At 46.5% G+C, this 17,436-nt stretch overlaps 4 protein-coding genes across 4 annotated transcripts; 2 read left to right on the top strand and 2 right to left on the bottom strand.

Moving 5' to 3' along the window:
- The first annotated feature begins 13 nt into the window (after window positions 1-13).
- Window positions 14-4,152, top strand: LY89DRAFT_777736 (putative peroxisome biosynthesis protein PAS1). The gene is made up of 2 exons (XM_018222160.1): window positions 14-186; window positions 235-4,152. Exons 1-2 carry the CDS (start codon window positions 61-63, stop codon window positions 3,856-3,858), a joined length of 3,750 nt encoding a protein of 1,249 aa, XP_018077035.1. The 5' UTR covers window positions 14-60; the 3' UTR covers window positions 3,859-4,152.
- A 799-nt stretch (window positions 4,153-4,951) lies between these two features.
- On the bottom strand, window positions 4,952-8,648 carry LY89DRAFT_704310 (WD40 repeat-like protein; the record flags this gene model as incomplete). The annotated part of the gene is made up of 7 exons (XM_018217370.1): window positions 7,881-8,648; window positions 7,289-7,763; window positions 6,795-7,234; window positions 6,495-6,707; window positions 6,126-6,458; window positions 5,231-6,040; window positions 4,952-5,191 (listed from the first exon to the last, which is right to left on the bottom strand). Exons 1-7 carry the CDS (start codon window positions 8,337-8,339, stop codon window positions 4,952-4,954), a joined length of 2,970 nt encoding a protein of 989 aa, XP_018077034.1. The 5' UTR covers window positions 8,340-8,648.
- A 142-nt stretch (window positions 8,649-8,790) lies between these two features.
- LY89DRAFT_664475 (putative MFS transporter) lies at window positions 8,791-11,015 on the bottom strand (the record flags this gene model as incomplete). The annotated part of the gene is made up of 4 exons (XM_018212774.1): window positions 8,791-8,907; window positions 9,372-9,971; window positions 10,031-10,825; window positions 10,872-11,015. 4 exons carry the CDS (start codon window positions 11,013-11,015, stop codon window positions 8,791-8,793), a joined length of 1,656 nt encoding a protein of 551 aa, XP_018077033.1.
- Window positions 11,016-11,852: 837 nt separating this feature from the next.
- LY89DRAFT_763151 (uncharacterized protein) lies at window positions 11,853-13,136 on the top strand (the record flags this gene model as incomplete). The annotated part of the gene is made up of 3 exons (XM_018221588.1): window positions 11,853-11,921; window positions 12,116-12,588; window positions 12,635-13,136. The coding sequence occupies 3 exons, from the start codon at window positions 11,853-11,855 to the stop codon at window positions 13,134-13,136; spliced, it is 1,044 nt and encodes a 347-aa protein (XP_018077032.1).
- Between the last annotated feature and the right edge of the window lie 4,300 nt (window positions 13,137-17,436).

Raw genomic sequence — 17,436 nt, 5'->3', positions numbered from 1 at the left:
CTGCAGAGTATTTCTCTTCCAACTGCACTATCTTTTTACAAATACAATATTGGCCCAGCAATGGCACCAGACTCAAGGAGAAGGGGTAGTCAAGTGACATCGGCGGAATTATCTCTTATTCATCTCAAGAACTGCCTCGTCAATCTCCCACCATCTCTATCCTCATTGCTTGTGAACGCCAATACCGTACGTATAAGCTTTGTCAAGTCACAATGCATACTAAACATCTTCCAGGTAGCACAGAATGTTGTTATAGAACTCAGTCATCGACTCCCTCCTTCGAGCACAAATACAACCGGCAATGCGCCAACGACGAGATCCGTTTACGTGGGGTGGACGGGGATGCAGAGCAAACGAAAGCTTGCACCTGTAGTTGGTAGAGATGGCATAAGTGGTGTCAGAGGGAATACATCTGGCCGAGAGCAAGAAGTTCCTTTGGTGGAGATTGATGCGACATTTGCGCGGACACTTGGTCTTTCAGACGGCCAGAAAGTTACAGCAAGCATACATACAGATTTCCCATTGGCACATACAATCAATATTGAACCTTTGACAGCCGAAGATTGGGAGATCATTGAATTGCATGCCACGTTTCTAGAACTCAACTTGATGAATCAGATTCGAGCTTTGCCCAACCCGAACTATACGCCTTCCAGCGGGCCCAAACCAGCACCTCATCCAATAACAATACATCTCTCACCAACTTCGACTGCGAATATTGTTATTACGTCTCTTGTTCCTGAACCACCCGCCACATCCCCTTTTGCTAAGATCGCTCAAGATGCCGAAGTCATCGTGGCTCCTAAAACAAGAACCAAACCGTCACGGGCATCAGGAGAGAATCGTAGCGTGTCTTCAAGGAAGAGTGCTGGAGGAAGAAGTGGTGCTAGTACGGTCCGACGAAGGAGTGGTAGAGAAGACTCTCGTCCAGCTATGTTTTTCAGAGGTCTCGATCGAAGCCTTTGCGGGGAATGGTTTGAAGACAATAGAGATGCAAAGGATCAAGGTCTAAAAGTCTGGGTAGACCGAGATATTTTGCTATCGAAATCTTTAAAAGGAGTAAACTGGGTCTCTGTTGCAGTCGTCAAACCTGCCAGTTTACAGGCTCCGGTGGATCCACAGAAACAACAACAGGAGGTTGAAAGTTTAGGAGAAGCTGGCAAAATTGCTCCCAAAGTTGTCGCAAGACTAGTAGCGTGGGATGACCCACCCGATAGCCACCACATCGCATTATCATCAGCGCTTTGTGCTGCAATGACATGTGAAGGAATTGTTGGGGGTGTAGTTAAGCTGGAACCAGCTCCGCAACAAATGTCAAAAGCTGCTCCACCGACCTCAAAGGATTCTGCTTCTCAGCCTACCTCCAAAGCTAACTCTCAAATTATCAAGGTCTACCCTTTCGCGCTTAGCACTGGAAAGGCTAAAGAGGGTCTCAAATTTGGTGGAGAGTCCAAGTCTGAAAGAGAAGAAGCTGGCAAACGCATTGCAAAAATGTATGGAAAGCAGAGCTCTAGCGAAGGAGTCCTCGATGGACCTATCACCGATGGTCTTGTTCTAGGACTGCCCAGGAGTAGTGAGCAAACTGCTGGCTGGGATGGCGGAATCATCAAATTTGATTCTACACCCGTGGAGCCTGGCAAGCCGACCTGCAATTGGTTTTTAGGCTCTGAGAGAAAGTTCACAATTGAGGTTCAAACTGCAGTCTCTCGACCGTCATCGATGTCAAAGACCAATGCTGTTGGCGATCCAATACCAATCGAGGCCCCCAGTCTTGTCGGCATCGACAGTCTCATCGACCAATTGCAATCGCATCTCTCGCACTTATCATCCGTCTTACTTACTGGTGCGCTGGGCTCTGGTAAAACGTCAGTTACGCACCTTCTTGCTCATCGTCTACGGTCACAGACACTCTTCCACACCACCTATTTTTCTTGCCGGAAGTTAATCACAGACGAGACTCGCGTTTCAACCATCAAAGAGACGTTTAGTCGAGTCTTCATGTCCGCTTCATGGGGTGCAAGACTTGGTGGCAAATCTCTAGTGATATTGGATGATTTGGATAAGCTCTGTCCAGTTGAGACAGAACTCGAAGTGGGCAGTGAGAATGGACGTAGTCGGCAGATCAGCGAGGGTGTCTCTGCTATAGTTCGACAATACTGTAGTCGAGACAGTGGCGTCGTCTTACTCGCAACTGCGCAAGCCAAAGAGTCGTTGCACAATGTCATTGTGGGCGGTCATGTTGTTCGTGAGATAGTCAGTCTCAAGGCACCCAACAAAGAAGGCCGGAGAAGAGCCATGGAGATGGTTGTGAAGGAGAACGTCGCCGAACACGACCATGGTGACCTCAGGAGCCCGACCAGTAGCCGACCCACGACCGCAGACGGGAGCGCTGGAGAGGAAGAAGGGGCATGGATGGACAGTTCAAGCGCTACAAGTCCCCTTGCATCAGCCAACAAAACCGATGGTTTCATCGTTTCACCTGATCTCGATTTTCTAGATTTGGCTGGTGAGACTGACGGGTATATGCCTGGAGATCTTGTCCTGTTGGTAGCTCGAGCAAGGAGTGAAGCTCTAATACGCTCTGTATCAGAGTCGCCCAAAGGACAAGACTCCGGCATTGTTCAACTCAGCCGTGAAGATTTTACCAGTGCACTGAAAGGTTTCACGCCTGCCTCTTTGCGTAATGTAACTCTACAAACCAGCACAACCACATTTGCCTCCATCGGAGGTCTGCACGCTACTCGGAAAATTCTTCTAGAAACTCTCCAATATCCTACGACTTACGCACCTATATTTGCTCAATGCCCGCTACGTCTTCGTTCAGGTCTGCTACTCTATGGCTATCCTGGATGCGGAAAAACATTGCTCGCCTCTGCAGTAGCCGGAGAATGTGGTCTGAATTTCATTTCTGTCAAAGGTCCTGAGATCCTGAACAAGTATATCGGAGCCTCCGAGAAGTCCGTCAGAGACTTGTTCGAGCGAGCCGAAGCCGCAAGACCATGCGTTCTGTTCTTCGACGAATTCGATTCCATAGCACCTAAGCGTGGTCATGACTCTACAGGTGTCACGGATCGCGTAGTGAACCAGCTTCTCACACAAATGGATGGTGCTGAGGGGTTGTCCGGCGTCTATGTTCTCGCAGCGACATCACGACCAGACCTTATTGATCCCGCCCTTCTTCGTCCTGGACGTCTCGACAAGTCTTTGATTTGTGATCTCCCAGATAGAGAGGACAGGGTTGACATTCTCAGTGCGCTGGGGAAGAAATTGAAACTCAGCGACGAAGTACTCGAGAATCTAGATGAAATCGCGGACAGAACAGAAGGATATTCTGGCGCCGATCTCCAAGCTCTTGTTTATAATGCCCATCTTGAAGCAATTCACGACGTCCTTGGTGACCATGATGCCGAGATTGGCGGTGCCAAACGCACAAATGGCACTACTTCTTCATCTGGAACGAGAAACTTCATCCAGTTTCGCTACGGCGAGGATGAGAATCGTCTAGAAGTCGAAGCACGAGCAAAGTCTGGGAACAACAAGTCCAAGCTTCTTGCTGAACGAGCAGCGATCAGTTTGAAGTTAGCAGAAATCAAAGCTGCCAAGAAGCGAGCAAAACTTGCTCAGAGAGGTCAAAATGGAGATGAGAACAAGGGAGTGAAAGAAGAGAAGGAGCAACAGGAAGTCACGATTGAGTGGAAGCATGTGGAAAGCAGCTTGAAGAGTACTCGTGCTAGTATCAGTGCACAGGAGCGGAGCCGACTGGAAGCAATCTACCGTGAGTTCGTAGTTGGGAGGAATGGGGAGATGAAAAGTGGAGAGGGGGCGAGAGAGGTTGGCGGAAGGACAAGCTTGATGTAGATACCTAGGTACATATCAGTGGAGTGAGCTGTGAATTTGGCGCGAAAGATGTCCACAGAGTTTGGTGATGAAGGATGGAATGAGAGAGAGAGACTACAGAGCATGTTTTGGACTTCGAGAGGAGGTCGGACTTTGAGAGGAAGTTTGACAAGGTAGCGAGAAGTTGTAGGGCGCTGAGGTAAAGGATCGTGACTAGCATATTTCGTCTTTATATCATCCCCGGAAAAATGACTCCGCAAGTGTAGGACTTTATAGCAGATGCTAGCAATAATGACAGGGAAGCATTAATAAGACCAAGGTTGGACCCTTCCGGTTCGATCTTCATTCTACCAAATGACTTAACACCACTCTTGGCTTTCTCTTTTGCTCTTTAATGTCCCATCTATTCAGAGTAACGTCCCTCCCTGCGTGCCGAGAAACCCTACGTGCCGAGAAAAATGAGAGATACTTTGAATTTAAGTATTCTCAGCTCCACACCAACTTATGACTCCATAAAAAAAAAGGATCAGAGGTATTATATAGCTATTTATTAGCAATTTGAGACCATCGGAAGAAAATTTCATATTCGCATCGTCGCCTTTTCGTCTGATCTATAAGAAGCCTCCATTTAGGCTTCAGTACGAGACCTCTACCACAGCTTTACTGGCGAGCTCTTGTTATCCCTTGCATATCTTAAAAGTTCTACCTAGGCTTTCAGATCTATAGTTTTTCATCCGAGACCCCTATAAGCTTTATGACTGCAGTGGTGCGCAAACAGTTGCAGGGCCGCCATGCGGTTCGGTACTTCTGATCGATAGAACTAACCATTCTCGTCTAGCAGGAATTGACCCCGCATTTCCTGCTAAGCTTTGGTACGAAGTACAGTAACTTACGAAGTACAGTAACTTACGAAGTACAGTAACTTACGAAGTAGAAAGTTAACTTACATAACCATGTCAGCTCGTTCTAGAAGATTCTAGAAGCGACTGATAATTATCAAATTACTATAAAGTCTTGAATTCCCCTAGGACCCTCTATGGAATAGAGATAAAAGAAGAAAAAGATTATATTAAGAGCTTTCTATACTATCCATTAAGAAGTACCATCCCACTTTTCATATCAGTAGGTGTAGCCCTTCTTGAATCTGAAGAAATGATAATCTCCCTGACGAATGCCCTAAAACCACAATCCTGCCCCATACAGCTTCACAAGTAGGTCGATAATTAGTAGGTAGCCAGAGATACCTAGCAGTACCTTCTACTAGCCATTCACCAGATACATGTAAAGTCGGAATGTGTTTGCCGTCGGGAGAGAAGGCCACTGACCTGACCCAGCTAGAATGGCCCTCGAGCGTCTGTTGCAAGGCGCCTGTCGTAGCGTCCCAGAGCCGCACTGTCTTGTCGCGAGACCCCGACACGACCTGCTTGCCGTCGGGAGAGAAGGCCACTGATATGACCTCGTCAGAATGGCCCTCGAGCGTCTGTTGCAAGGCGCCTGTCGTAGCGTCCCAGAGCCGCACTGTCTTGTCGCGAGACCCCGACACGACCTGCTTGCCGTCGGGAGAGAAGGCCACTGACCTGACCTCGTTAGAATGGCCCTCGAGCGTCTGTTGCAAGGCGCCTGTCGTAGCGTCCCAGAGCCGCACTGTCTTGTCGCCAGACCCCGACACGACCTGCTTGCCGTCGGGAGAGAAGGCCACTGACCTGACCTCGCTAGAATGGCCCTCGAGCGTCTGTTGCAAGGCGCCTGTCGTAGCGTCCCAGAGCCGCACTGTCTCGTCGACAGACCCCGACACGACCTGCTTGCCGTCGGGAGAGAAGGCCACTGACATGACCCCGTCAGAATGGCCCTCGAGTGTCTGTTGCAAGGCGCCTGTCGTAGCGTCCCAGAGCCGCACTGTCTGGTCGTGAGACCCCGACACGACCTGCTTGCCGTCGGGAGAGAAGGCCACTGACCAGACCCCGTCAGAATGGCCCTCGAGTGTTTGAAGCGTCGCACTCCAATGTGCTTCTACCCTAGGCTTTCTCAGGATCCAATGCGGAACATATGTCTCGAACGTTTCTCGAATAATACTCTTCTCTGGAGCAAACACAAGAGTCGAACAATATACTTGAAGAGGCGCCTGTTCAATAACTGATCGGGTGGATATGGCAAACCGCGTTGCATCTTGTATAAACGCACGTAAATCAGGACTTTTATCAAACTTGTTTATATTAGGATAATCCGAAAACGATGAGATTATACAAAAGACGTACCTAAAGATTCTCGAGCTTCCGAATCATAACTACGCCTTCTGACACGCTTTTCAATAGGCTTAGCGCCTTAAGCCAATACAAGAAGTACTGGTGGAGGAATCTGTAGACCGAGCTACTAGCCTCGAGGTTCTTAGTTGAATCTTTTATAATTCGACTTCCGAGTAAATAATCGACCCAGTAAAGACAAGAGTACCTTATAGCAGCAAGAGGATCAGGATCAGGCGGCTCTACTTGGTCGATAGAGATCCCGGGAGCACTTAGATTATAGATATCACGCCGTAGTGTTATAGACATGACTTGCAGTGATCGAGAGAAGATAGTGTTATGCACGTCTTGTGCTCTACGGAGAAGCGGTTCTTGAGGTGTCTTTCCAATCAAAAAGTCCTTTGCTGACTAGTGTACGAAAAAAATCGTACGCTCTCGGATTGCGAGAAAAGATCTGTAGTAACCTATAATCTTTGCTAGAGCTTTATATTGGCCATTAACTCCATTAGGCATCTTCACCAAAGTCACTAGCTCGTTAATTGTGATGGGCCGATACACAGTCGATACGACAGCCAGAACATTCATACACAGCTTAGAATCCTCTAATGCCTTGATTTGATCTAGTATCCGCTAGTAGAGTGCATCGAGTCTAGGCGGCAAGGCTTTCAACTTCTGGATGGCTTTCCACCCTAAAAGATTCGACAGCTCCTGGCAGACTAACGCCACCCAGAGAAAAGTACCATGTGCGTTTAGCGAAAGATGTTGCTGGATAATATCTCGTGTCTCGCTCGTATATTTGTTCTTCTCTCTTAGATCGTGAACTTTAGTTTGAATGAAAGTCGCAACTACAGTGGAAACGGAATCTGCATTTAGCTCAAGACATAACCTTTGCTTCTGCATTACGGTGTCGAGCGTCTTCTCAATTTCTGGCCAGTTGCGGCTAGAGACTACCCATTTGACACAAGAGGACACAGACGAAGTCTGCGCGATAAAACACAATAAATTTGGCAAGTCGACTACGCATTCATCGAGGGCATCGACAATCAAATAAGTCGCAACTAGATTCGGATCGTGTAGAATGCTAGAGAAAACCTTGGTTAAAGCAACCCAGGCATTCGCATCTTCAAAGAGCGCCTTGCCAGCTCCATCGTAACTCGCTTGCACATGCGAGACGAGAGATGGTTGCTAGTCGACTAGTAGATAAATCAGACCTCGTAGTACAGCTATGGCACGGTTGATCCGGGAATCTGTGGCCTGGCAAAAGAAGTACGATAGAAGTGCAGACTTAGCCAACGAATTCTGTAGTTCATCGGTAATACCACAAAGCAACATTGTCTTGCCCTTTCCAGGGTCGCCCTTGATCCACAGTAACCGATAGTGTTGATTGGTACGCCATTGTTGAAAGTCGGAGGTTTCTATCACCCATCGGTAAGCCTCCTGTAGTAAGCCTCCTTTGGTGGCCTCAATACGTTGCTTATCTAGACGGGGATCGGTAGGCCGTAAGTCTTGCATACATTTCTGTGTTTCGCGAAATCTATTCCATAGCCGATCGAATGCTTTCGCGACTCCTTCACCATAGGCGGGGACCATAGAGACACCGAAGATGCCTAGCAATGAGTACGCTTTATCCTCCTCTTTACCCGTTTCTCGATACACAATCCACTGCATTCGCTCATCGATGTGAAACTAAGATAACGATTTTGCTTGGAGCGTAGAGGGGGAAATGTTTGTTGCTTTGCAGATTTGCTTTTGGAGAGAGCTCTTGTCACTAAGTCGCTTTCCCTCGAAGGAGAAAAATTCCACCGAAGCTAGGGCAAGGAGCTCTTGGAGTGTCCAGCCTCGAGTAAACCATCTACTCTCCCGAAAGCTCAAGTCCCAAGTATGCTCTGACGGCTGATCACTTACTTTTCGCTTCCTTGTCGAAACATCCGACAAATAGACATAACATCGACTTGTATTGCGATACCAACGGAACATAGAGTTGATGGAGTGCCAAAGCTCAGCCTTGTTTTGCTTGTTAATACAGCAAGTATCCACCCAAAAGTATGATAGACCATCTTGTCTAGCTTGTTCTCCACAGAACCTAATCTTCTTAAAACCATCCTTGTTCTGGCCAGTCCCGCTTATCACTTCCGCATATGTGACTTCCTTGCTATTATCCTGTTCCCATGTGTGCGAGAGTATAGCATACTCAGGTATATGGCTCTCATTGAACTCGATCAAGTTGAAATCGCCATCGTTGTTGTACTGTAGCAGACGCATATTCGACTAGGTTCGATGATCGTAAGGAGGAGAGTTCTCGGTAGTAGTTGGGTTGTCGAGTTGGCATAGATGCGAAGGGTGAAGCCTTCATGTTGGGTTGAGGCTGGCGCTCTCAGCTAGGCGCCAGCCTCGCGACAATAACATTGTCGTACAATACCAGAAGCGTGCAAGACCTGCCAATCGCACGGGCTTACCGCAGAAACTCGGGAAGTCATAGGGGATAGGATGTAGGATATTCGATGCCACTCTCGATTGAGCATGGTGTGTCATGTCGCTGAGGGAGGAGCTTAAGGAATTGCACAGTGAATGACAGAAAAGTACAATCAGCAACTTAATGTCCAAGCTTCAACTTCTGCTATGTTCGAATTATGTAGCCTTAAATCTTAGGCTGAAATTTATTCTTCAATTGCGTCCGTGATGAAATGCGGGGAGAGCGCGGGTTCGTTTTACCCTAACCAAATATCGTTAGTCGCTCCGGTTCGAGGTACTGTCCCGCCTGTCGACAGCAGCCATAAAGCTGAGGACCATTTCTAACTTGGTAATAAGGCTTTGAAGATCGAATGAGACCCTTTCATAAGTATTAAAAGTAATAAGAGCTCAATAATAGACTCACAGTGAAAGAACTCTCTTACATCGTGAAAGGAAGCCGCCTGCAAATCAAGCGCAGGGGCGACGACGCGAACGTAATTTTCTGGTGAGAGAGGTGCACAGTGTTTATGAGTGGCCACGGTGTACGGCTCAGGTAATCATATGTGAAATTTCGATGTGTGTATATAATTTGAGATATTCAAAGTCAAAGTACCCGTCAATTTTCTCGGCACGGTGGGTTTCTCGGCACGTAGGGAGGGACGTTATGTCAGGATCCAAAAATCACCAGATCCTGCTTGGAAATAAGATCTTATCTTAGAGCTGTACATCTCCTGATGGCACTTTTTCCAACCCCGTCCTAAATTCCACATGCTCCGAACTCAATACCATCTTTCGTATAAATCCACAAGCAACAACCGCACAAATCGTCATGCAAGCACTCACGATCCACACACCCCTCAAAGATTCCGCAAACGCATTCTTGACAGCAAATTGCAGCTTCGCGTCTGAGATCGTGCTCACGAGCGTAACATGCGCCGCAGCAGAGGAACCCGAGAAAATGTCCGTCAGATTCTTAGACAATCCGCTTTCGAGCAAAGAATGGCTTTGCTTATTCATTCGATTTGAAAAAACCACGCCACCAACCACAATTGATAACGAGGTTGCAAGATTTCTAACGAGTCCTAATGTAGCTGTCGCAGCTGCAGTTTCTTTCGGATGGACGTGAGCTTGGAGAGATATGAGAGGCGGCTGGAATAACAAGCCAGCCCCAATTGCTGCTATGACTTCAAATGTGAGGATTTTTCCAAGCGGAGATGTGGCATCGAGGTTGATATAGAGACCGTTGCCGATTGCGAGGAGGGTTACACCTACTCGGAGGACATCAACGTAACGACCTGTTTTGTACACGATGATACCAGTCATGATTCCGACGAGAGCTTGGGTAAATGTGATAGGTATGAGGAAGATACCAGACTTCATAGGTGAGGCATTCTTGACGGATTGAAAGTACAGAGGCAGGTAGAACTCTGTTGAGAAGACTGCCTGCAAGGGAAATCACAAATGTTAGCAAAGATGTCTGACAGCTGTGCTTGAGAGCTTACCCAGTCATGCATGAACCCGATTAGCAGAGCCGCGATATTCGATGGTATCCGGAACACACGAAGAGGAACTAACGGGTGGGGAGCCTTCTTCTCAGAGACCAGAAAGAGAGGAAACATAACAATACCAGCAACAACAAGACAAATGACTGCAGGAGAGTTCCAAGAAAATGTCGTTCCTCCAAAATTCAATCCGAGAGATAGCATGACCATGAAACTCAGCATCGACAAACATCCATACCAGTCCACAGCTTTTAGTCCTGGAAGTAACTTGGTCTTTGGATTATGCACATCCAGAAACACCAGAAGAATGAGAAAGGAAACGCCCGTGATAGGAAGATTGATCCAGAAGATCCACCGCCAAGAAACATACTGCGCAAGAGTACCACCAGCAATAGGTCCAATACCACCAGCTGTCGCCCAAACTACTTGCAACATGCCAAGATAAAACGTCCTGCTCCGCATACTGAAGATGTCTGAAATTGTAGCATAAACAATTTGGATTAGGCCACCTCCAGCAACGCCCTGAAGTGCTCGACCAACGATCAACATCTGCATGCTCTGACTTGTCGCACAAATGATAGAAAACACAAAATACAAGGTAACAGCAGTAAGTAAGATGGCTTTTCGTCCCCAAATATCTGAGAGCTTGGACCAGATAGGACCAGTTATGCTGTTTGACAACAAGTAGGCAGCACTGATCCATTCGTAGCCAGAAGCGGAATTCAGTCCACGGCAGATCGAGGGGATGGCTGTGGCAACGGTGGTTTGATTCAATGCTGAGACGAACATTGCGGACTTCTGATGTCAGTTGAAATATCGGGAGAGGGAAGATTTGGCTTACACAAAGCCCAGACATTATGGCGAATGAGCGGAACCGGCTAGGTCCAGTCACCGTGGCTGCGATGATCATTTGTTCCACTTCGGTGTCCATCTTAGGAATAGAATCATTCCGAGGGGTGGAAGTGTTGGATTGCTCGATAGGCATGGGATCAATGCCATGCGATTCTGGATCACTGATATTCTTTGCTGCGTAAGAACTCCCTCCGGAAAAGTGGGGTAAGAATTGCTAGACAGACCAGAGCCTCAGTCACTGTCGCCATTTCTCGTTCAAGAAAAGCTGAATTGTTATTTGGTGTAAGATTAAGTACGGTCGTGGAAAGAAGGAATAATAACTTGTGGGCAAGTTCCGCTGCGCAAAGAGAAAGATAGGTATCTTTGACGGTGGAGGTGAAAATCTCGGGATAATATCGCGCCGCTTTAAAGTCATGCTGACTTCCGACTTTCTCACCACCTTCCTCCAAAGAGAATAGTTCGAACGTGCTTCATGGTATTTAGCATATCCAATACAGTGTACTCCTAATGATATATTAGCTTGCCGGAAATCTAGAGGCATGCTACTTCAATTTCAAGAGAATACATGAATAGAATTTGTTCTAAGATTCGAAGTCCGTCAGCTATTGAGTGCTTTAGAGCGTTATGGGTTTTCTCTTCTGCAAGTTAAAGTAAAGTAATCGAGTGGCAAAAACTAGCATATGATCAAGGATTCACTATATGCCATGTCCTTTGCTCTCCTACTACTCTTTTAACCATGCATGTTACGAGACCCCTTCAGTACTTAATTGCTTCTCCAGCTCATACACGAAGTTTTCCCTTTGTCTTTAGTAAATGTCAATCTCGCAAAAGTCGGATCAAACACCTTAGTATATAAATGTCAATTTCCGACTTGATCATCTGTTCTGACCGTGCTTTCTTATACCGTGATTCTTTGTCTAGCTCTATAGCCCAAGATTTAAGGATCAAACAGACTTACCAAAAGTACGTGATGATGGTTTGGAGTTGGTCTGATTGGGTGCCACCTGAGTGGCAAAGTTACGAGGATCGGGCGTCGAAGGTACACTGTACAAACAGCAAGCGAATTGCCAAATGACAACAGTATTTTGGGGTCCTTTTGACTGTCACTTTCACCTTCACTTCTCGGTAGCCTTCACGCTAATCCTAGTGCTCGACAAAAAAAACTAGCCTCGCTGCTTGTAAACATTCCCTTTCGCAAATCTCTTCTTGGATGGCTGCTATCACTTTCAACAGACAACTCCGAAAGCCACCCCTTCTGCAATACTTCATTCCAAGGAGCAATCCATCAAGACCCAGGTTGTACAACCTCTCAATGACAATCTCTCAACGACAATGTCATTGAATTCAAGCACGCTCTCGAGCGCGCCTCGACGCAACTATGGGCTCCGCGGCTCTCGAGTCAACAATACACACACCAGAAAATTTCGCCATCGTGTGAGCGCAAATATTCAAGGATGTACTTTGATGAAGGTCCCGGTCGAGTTGAGGAGGATGATCTTTGATCTCGCGCTGCCAGACGAGTTCGATGGCACGACACCGGAATTCCTCAGAGGCTTTCGTCAATTCGGTATGCTTTACGATGAAGCCCTCAGCGCATTCCATAACAAGAACTATACCTTCGTCCTAAACAAGACAAACAATTGGTCGTTCGACCATTTGGATCCAAAGGTTTTGGCCACCATCAAAACTGTCAAATTGACGGTCACGTATGTTGTACACTCAATTGATGAAAACGACTAATAACATGATTAGGGAAGATATTTGGATTGTCAACCAAATGGATTGGATCTCAGGACAGCTGGACTATCCCAATCCTTCCGCTTTTTGCCTTACCGACCTCGAAAAGAATTGCGCAACAGCCAAGGATGTCGCGTCTGTAATTCTCGAATGCCACCCAAGCGGTGAGGCCTTGTGGCATTCATTCCATTGGCTTTTCCCGCATTATCTCTCCGGGTTCAGCAGACTAACAAAAGTTACCATGTCTGTACCGCCAAACGTTGACAGAACTGGTGCTCTTGTGCATATCGCTCTGGATGACAGAGATATCTTCCCAGACATTCATGAGGAAGAAATCAAGAAAGGGCTCAAGTCATTGGACAATATCTTTGGTGTAAAGCACAAAATGATTAAGTCATTACCTGACAACTTGGATAAGAATGGCAAGATGCTGGCGATCAAATATAGGGACAGGTGCAGGTGGGTTTGGGAGGCTGATGTGGAGAAGGGGGAGGCGCTGGTACTGGCAAGAAGATAAACAAGAATTTGCGAATTTTTGGGCAGTCTTGGGAAGAAGATTATGCAATTCAAAGAATAGCATCCCTGAGCGTTACCGTAAACATCAGAATGTAACTTCATATTGATCCAAAGTTTGTGAGACAATAAAAATGGGTTAAGTCCCAAGTGAGAACTAAGATTTGAAGGATGAAGTAGTGTTAGAGTCAGAGGCTGATTTGCATGCTCTTTTATCTGGAAAATCTACTTTCTCTTCTTATACAATCCCGCAAGCTCTGGACCAATATTATATTATGTGCCAAATTTTACAGTATGGTCTGTGCTAAGTCTTCTCCGTGCGAGAATATCTCAAAAGTCATGGGATAAGGAGATACCTCTTGAAAGTCTACTGAGCAAATTGAATCACTTCAATACACCACCATCGTGTGGATTACTCTCCTACACATCCCGAAAAGCATCATAGCCAGCCTGGATCCTCGCATTTTGATCCAATGCTCACTGCGCAACATCGGGAGTAAGCAGCAATTTCAGATGTTCTTCCTTTCCTTCCCCTCGTCCTGTCCCAGTAGCCACCTCAAATGCAGCTTAAGATCCCTTAACGACATTATGTGGGGCTTTAAACTGTCCCTCCTCTGAACCACCTTTGAATGTCAATGAATGGCCCCATCACGGTGCTGCGATACTCTTCTTTCATTTCTTTCTCGGTCAACGCGATTCCCCCCAACATGTTGGTACTAAAAGCCCCAGGTTGAACGACCAGGATTCGGATATTGAAAAAAGCTACTTCCTGAATCAAACACCCTCCGAGCGCACATTTTGATGCACCGTAAATACCCAACCCCATTGTCGGTCGAGGATGAACGCCGGCACCACAAGAAAGTTTGACCATCGTGCCGCTCTTGTGCTCGCATTTGAGGGAGTGCGGCCTGAGTGAGTTTCATGGATCGGAAGAAATTGGTGTCAGTAGAGAGTCGAGCTTCTTTCGTGCTATATGTTGGTTATTAACAAAAATGCTTTCCCTAGCATATAAGTCACGATTAGGAAGACATGGATATGAAGAGTCATCTGAAAATCCGTGATCGCTCATGTCGTTCTCGTCATCAAACATCTCAGTTGTGGGATTTCGGACTCTTGATATAGCCGAAAGCAGTCAAAACTTAGGTCATGTGTTACTCATCTCTCATTCCTTCCCTATTTTTAGTAGTACAAGCTGTCTCTGTAACTTATAGCTGTCTCGAAAAATCATGAGCTTCATGCATCTCGACTTCTTGGGAAAACTGTACAATATACTGCACTTCATGTACGACACCCGCAGCCTCCTTTACAATGTCTTTAATGTCCGAGGTGAGGTCGGACATTCGCGCAAAAAATTCCTCGATAACTGTGGTGCCCTATACTCGTACACATATGATTCAGTGAATGTTCAACCCGAGTAAAAAACGAAAAGTCACTTATCAAAAATCAAAAATCAAAAAAGAATTGAAGAATGTAACTTACAATTTCCTCCATTTGTGTAGCGAAAATTTGTCGATTATCCAAACTCACCAAGAAAATTTCTTGGGAACAATGTAAGCTAGTGTCAAATTCACCATACGAGCTGAGACTTACTTTGTCTATCTCCGCGGCCCGGGTACGTGACATCTTCCTCTTCTCATGAGGAAGAGGGGGAGAGGAGGAGAGGGATCGAAGAGGAAGAATATAAATACGACCACTTCTGTCGCCAGAGCAATTCTTCGTTCCTTTATAAATCGTGAGTTGTACAATCTCCCCCACACAAGCTGAGACTTACACATTCTCTGGCTGCCGCCCTCTCCCAAAGGAGTGTACCTCCGCACCAGCTCTGGTATCAGCCTCTTGTATCAAAGTTGTTCTCCGCCAGAGGTGTTTCGCCGCAGTGTCGAAGCAAGCCCAATCTTGAAACAATAGTTAGTCAAGTCTTATCAATGTCCCAGCCCATGAAGTGAACCTACAGGAGAACTTGAGATAAGAGGACACACAACTTGCAGGGCCGGGTCCGGGACCGGGCCGGGGAGCAAATAGGGGAACGTGGGCTAGCGGAGAAGGCGATAGGGTAAGAAGCGCTGTATTTATCGCTTTTGTCCGGACCCAAGATGAAAACATGTAGAAGGATTTGAGACAAGAAGACGCAAAGGTGTGGTCGACGATTTTTGGAAGGAGAGTCTTCGGAAGGAGAGCTATCGTGAAGGGATGACTAATTTTGACGAAAAGGGAAAGAGTTTTCGAAGCAGATGTGGAGAGCGTTGGAGAAGATTGTAAGATCGATTGTATAGTATAAATAATTTATTTCGTTTAAATCGAAGTGGAATCTAATTGTGGTAGGTCGTGGATAGTGAAATTGATGTTGACATATTTTCGGAAATCTCTCAGGATTTGAGACAACCACATTGTCCAAAAAGCACGTATTGAAAATAGACGAAATTACTAGTCATTCTCCCAATATTTGAGGGACAATCGGATTCTTCAGAAATCAAGTACTGAATAAATTTCGTTAATAGCAAAGTCAAAAAAAGACTAGGGGACACTATATTTTCTTGTGACTATCCCAGGATTTGGGCGACAACAGATTCTCCAAGATGTGCCCTAGCTACTAATAATTTCATGGGTGCTAAAAACAAGAGGATCAGGGTACAAGATCAGAATACGCTGTAACTTACTTGAAAATTCTCTAGAATCTGGAGGAGAATCAGATTTTCTCCAAGTGTGTAACAATAATTCCATGAGTCGTACGTTACAAAGGACCAAGATACACAATCGTTTACTTCTAGATTGCCGAGAACCCGTAGGACAACGATATTCTCCAAAATTCACGTTGCAAAATTCATGTATCGATAATCTGATTCACCCTTTCAATTCTTATTTCGGTACTCCGCCATCGGGAATTTTTGCTTACTTATAGTGTCCTACAAACCTTAGAATATATTCTATCTTCATATCTAATTTGTTTATAGAATCCTATCTCGTACGCGAGCATTCCCGTTCAGGGGTTCGGGTGAGGGGTCGTTGCCGAATGTGGCTAGCCCGCTTTGCGGGCCGCCTTGTCCTTTTCTGGAAGTTTTGGACGACATCTCCTTCCTCAATTTTCAATCTTTCTGATTTCTAACATTTCAGGCTGTTGTTAGCATATTTTTATCTCTATATCGCGAGTGCAGATGTGTTCTCCGTCGAGTCAAGTGCGCGTCTAGTGACAAACTGCCTGCTCCTTCCTTTTCAAATTAGAGTTTACAGTGCCGTCACGTGCCTTTCCTGCGAGCAGAATCAGTCTTGCAGCAGTAGGACGCCCACGCAGCAGAAATTGCCTCGCCGGTGCTTTGAAGCTTTCTGCTATACCTTATGTTTCTTGTTTCCTCCTTCGCTCTACCTTGCTTGAGCTGCGGAAGGGTAGGGCCTGCAGAAGACGAGCTGTAGAAGACTCGCCCGCGAGAATCTTCCTCACGGATTGCGACTCTGCCTCTTCCTACGATGCCTCATCGAAATACATATCGTCTCCTAGTCTTCGAATTTAAGAGATCTCAAATCCTGTTAGGCATACTGTCCTCCTTCGAAGTGTCCGAAGTATGGAGGCACCTTCGTCGAAGTTCGGTCGGTCGGTGCCACTGCAGAAGCTACACAAGGACTACGGTGGTGAAGCAAGTTCGGACTCGTATGAGAAGATGTATAGTAGATACGGATGAGGATAGTCTATCCCAATCATATCGTGGCACTCTTGGAGGTGGTGTGGGCAGTCTCTGCACGGCGGCACTGTACGGTCGCAAGCTACATGACAGCGACACATTCAACGGTATACACTGGTATCTACAATCTGGAACTTGGAAAAGCCTCTATTACTTCTTCTACACTCATGCTGCATGTTCTATCTAAGTGATATGCCTTGTGCCTGTTCCAAATGCCCTACTCCTGAAAAACGTTGTAAGAGAGAGGGAGAGTTTCCAGCAGACCCAGACGAAAATTAGCGTCAACTGCAAACCGGATCAACCACATCAACCGTTCAAGAGCAGAACCACACTGGCAACGCCAACAAGCGAAACGAGAACAAAAGACCTTGTCGGTTGATTGGTCGCTTCACTAGTTCGCAAGTGAGTGATCTGGAATTAGTGCCAGTTCACAGTGAGCATATAGTCTCGCCCTCCCCCCCCTCCAAAAAATTTTTTCTTCAGAGCCGCACCGCACCGCACCGCATCGCACCGCACACCGCACCGCACCGCACCGCACAGCACAGCAGCACAACAATTCACTTCTCCACTTATATATTGTCATCACGTGACCCTTACTCAACTCAGACCTCACCTCACCTCACCACCTCC

The sequence above is a fragment of the Mollisia scopiformis genome (assembly GCF_001500285.1).
Source record: "Mollisia scopiformis unplaced genomic scaffold LY89scaffold_3, whole genome shotgun sequence".
NCBI classification, from domain to species: Eukaryota; Fungi; Ascomycota; class Leotiomycetes; order Helotiales; family Mollisiaceae; genus Mollisia; species Mollisia scopiformis.
This window is presented reverse-complemented; position numbering and strand designations above follow the sequence as displayed.

Excerpts from the sequence above, each read along its gene's own strand:
- LY89DRAFT_777736 (XM_018222160.1), top strand. The coding sequence starts at position 61 with ATGGCACCAGACTCAAGGAGAAGGGGTAGTCAAGTGACATCGGCGGAA. Across the intron at positions 187-234 it reads TGCTTGTGAACGCCAATACC|GTAGCACAGAATGTTGTTAT; the intron begins GTACGTATAAGC and ends AACATCTTCCAG.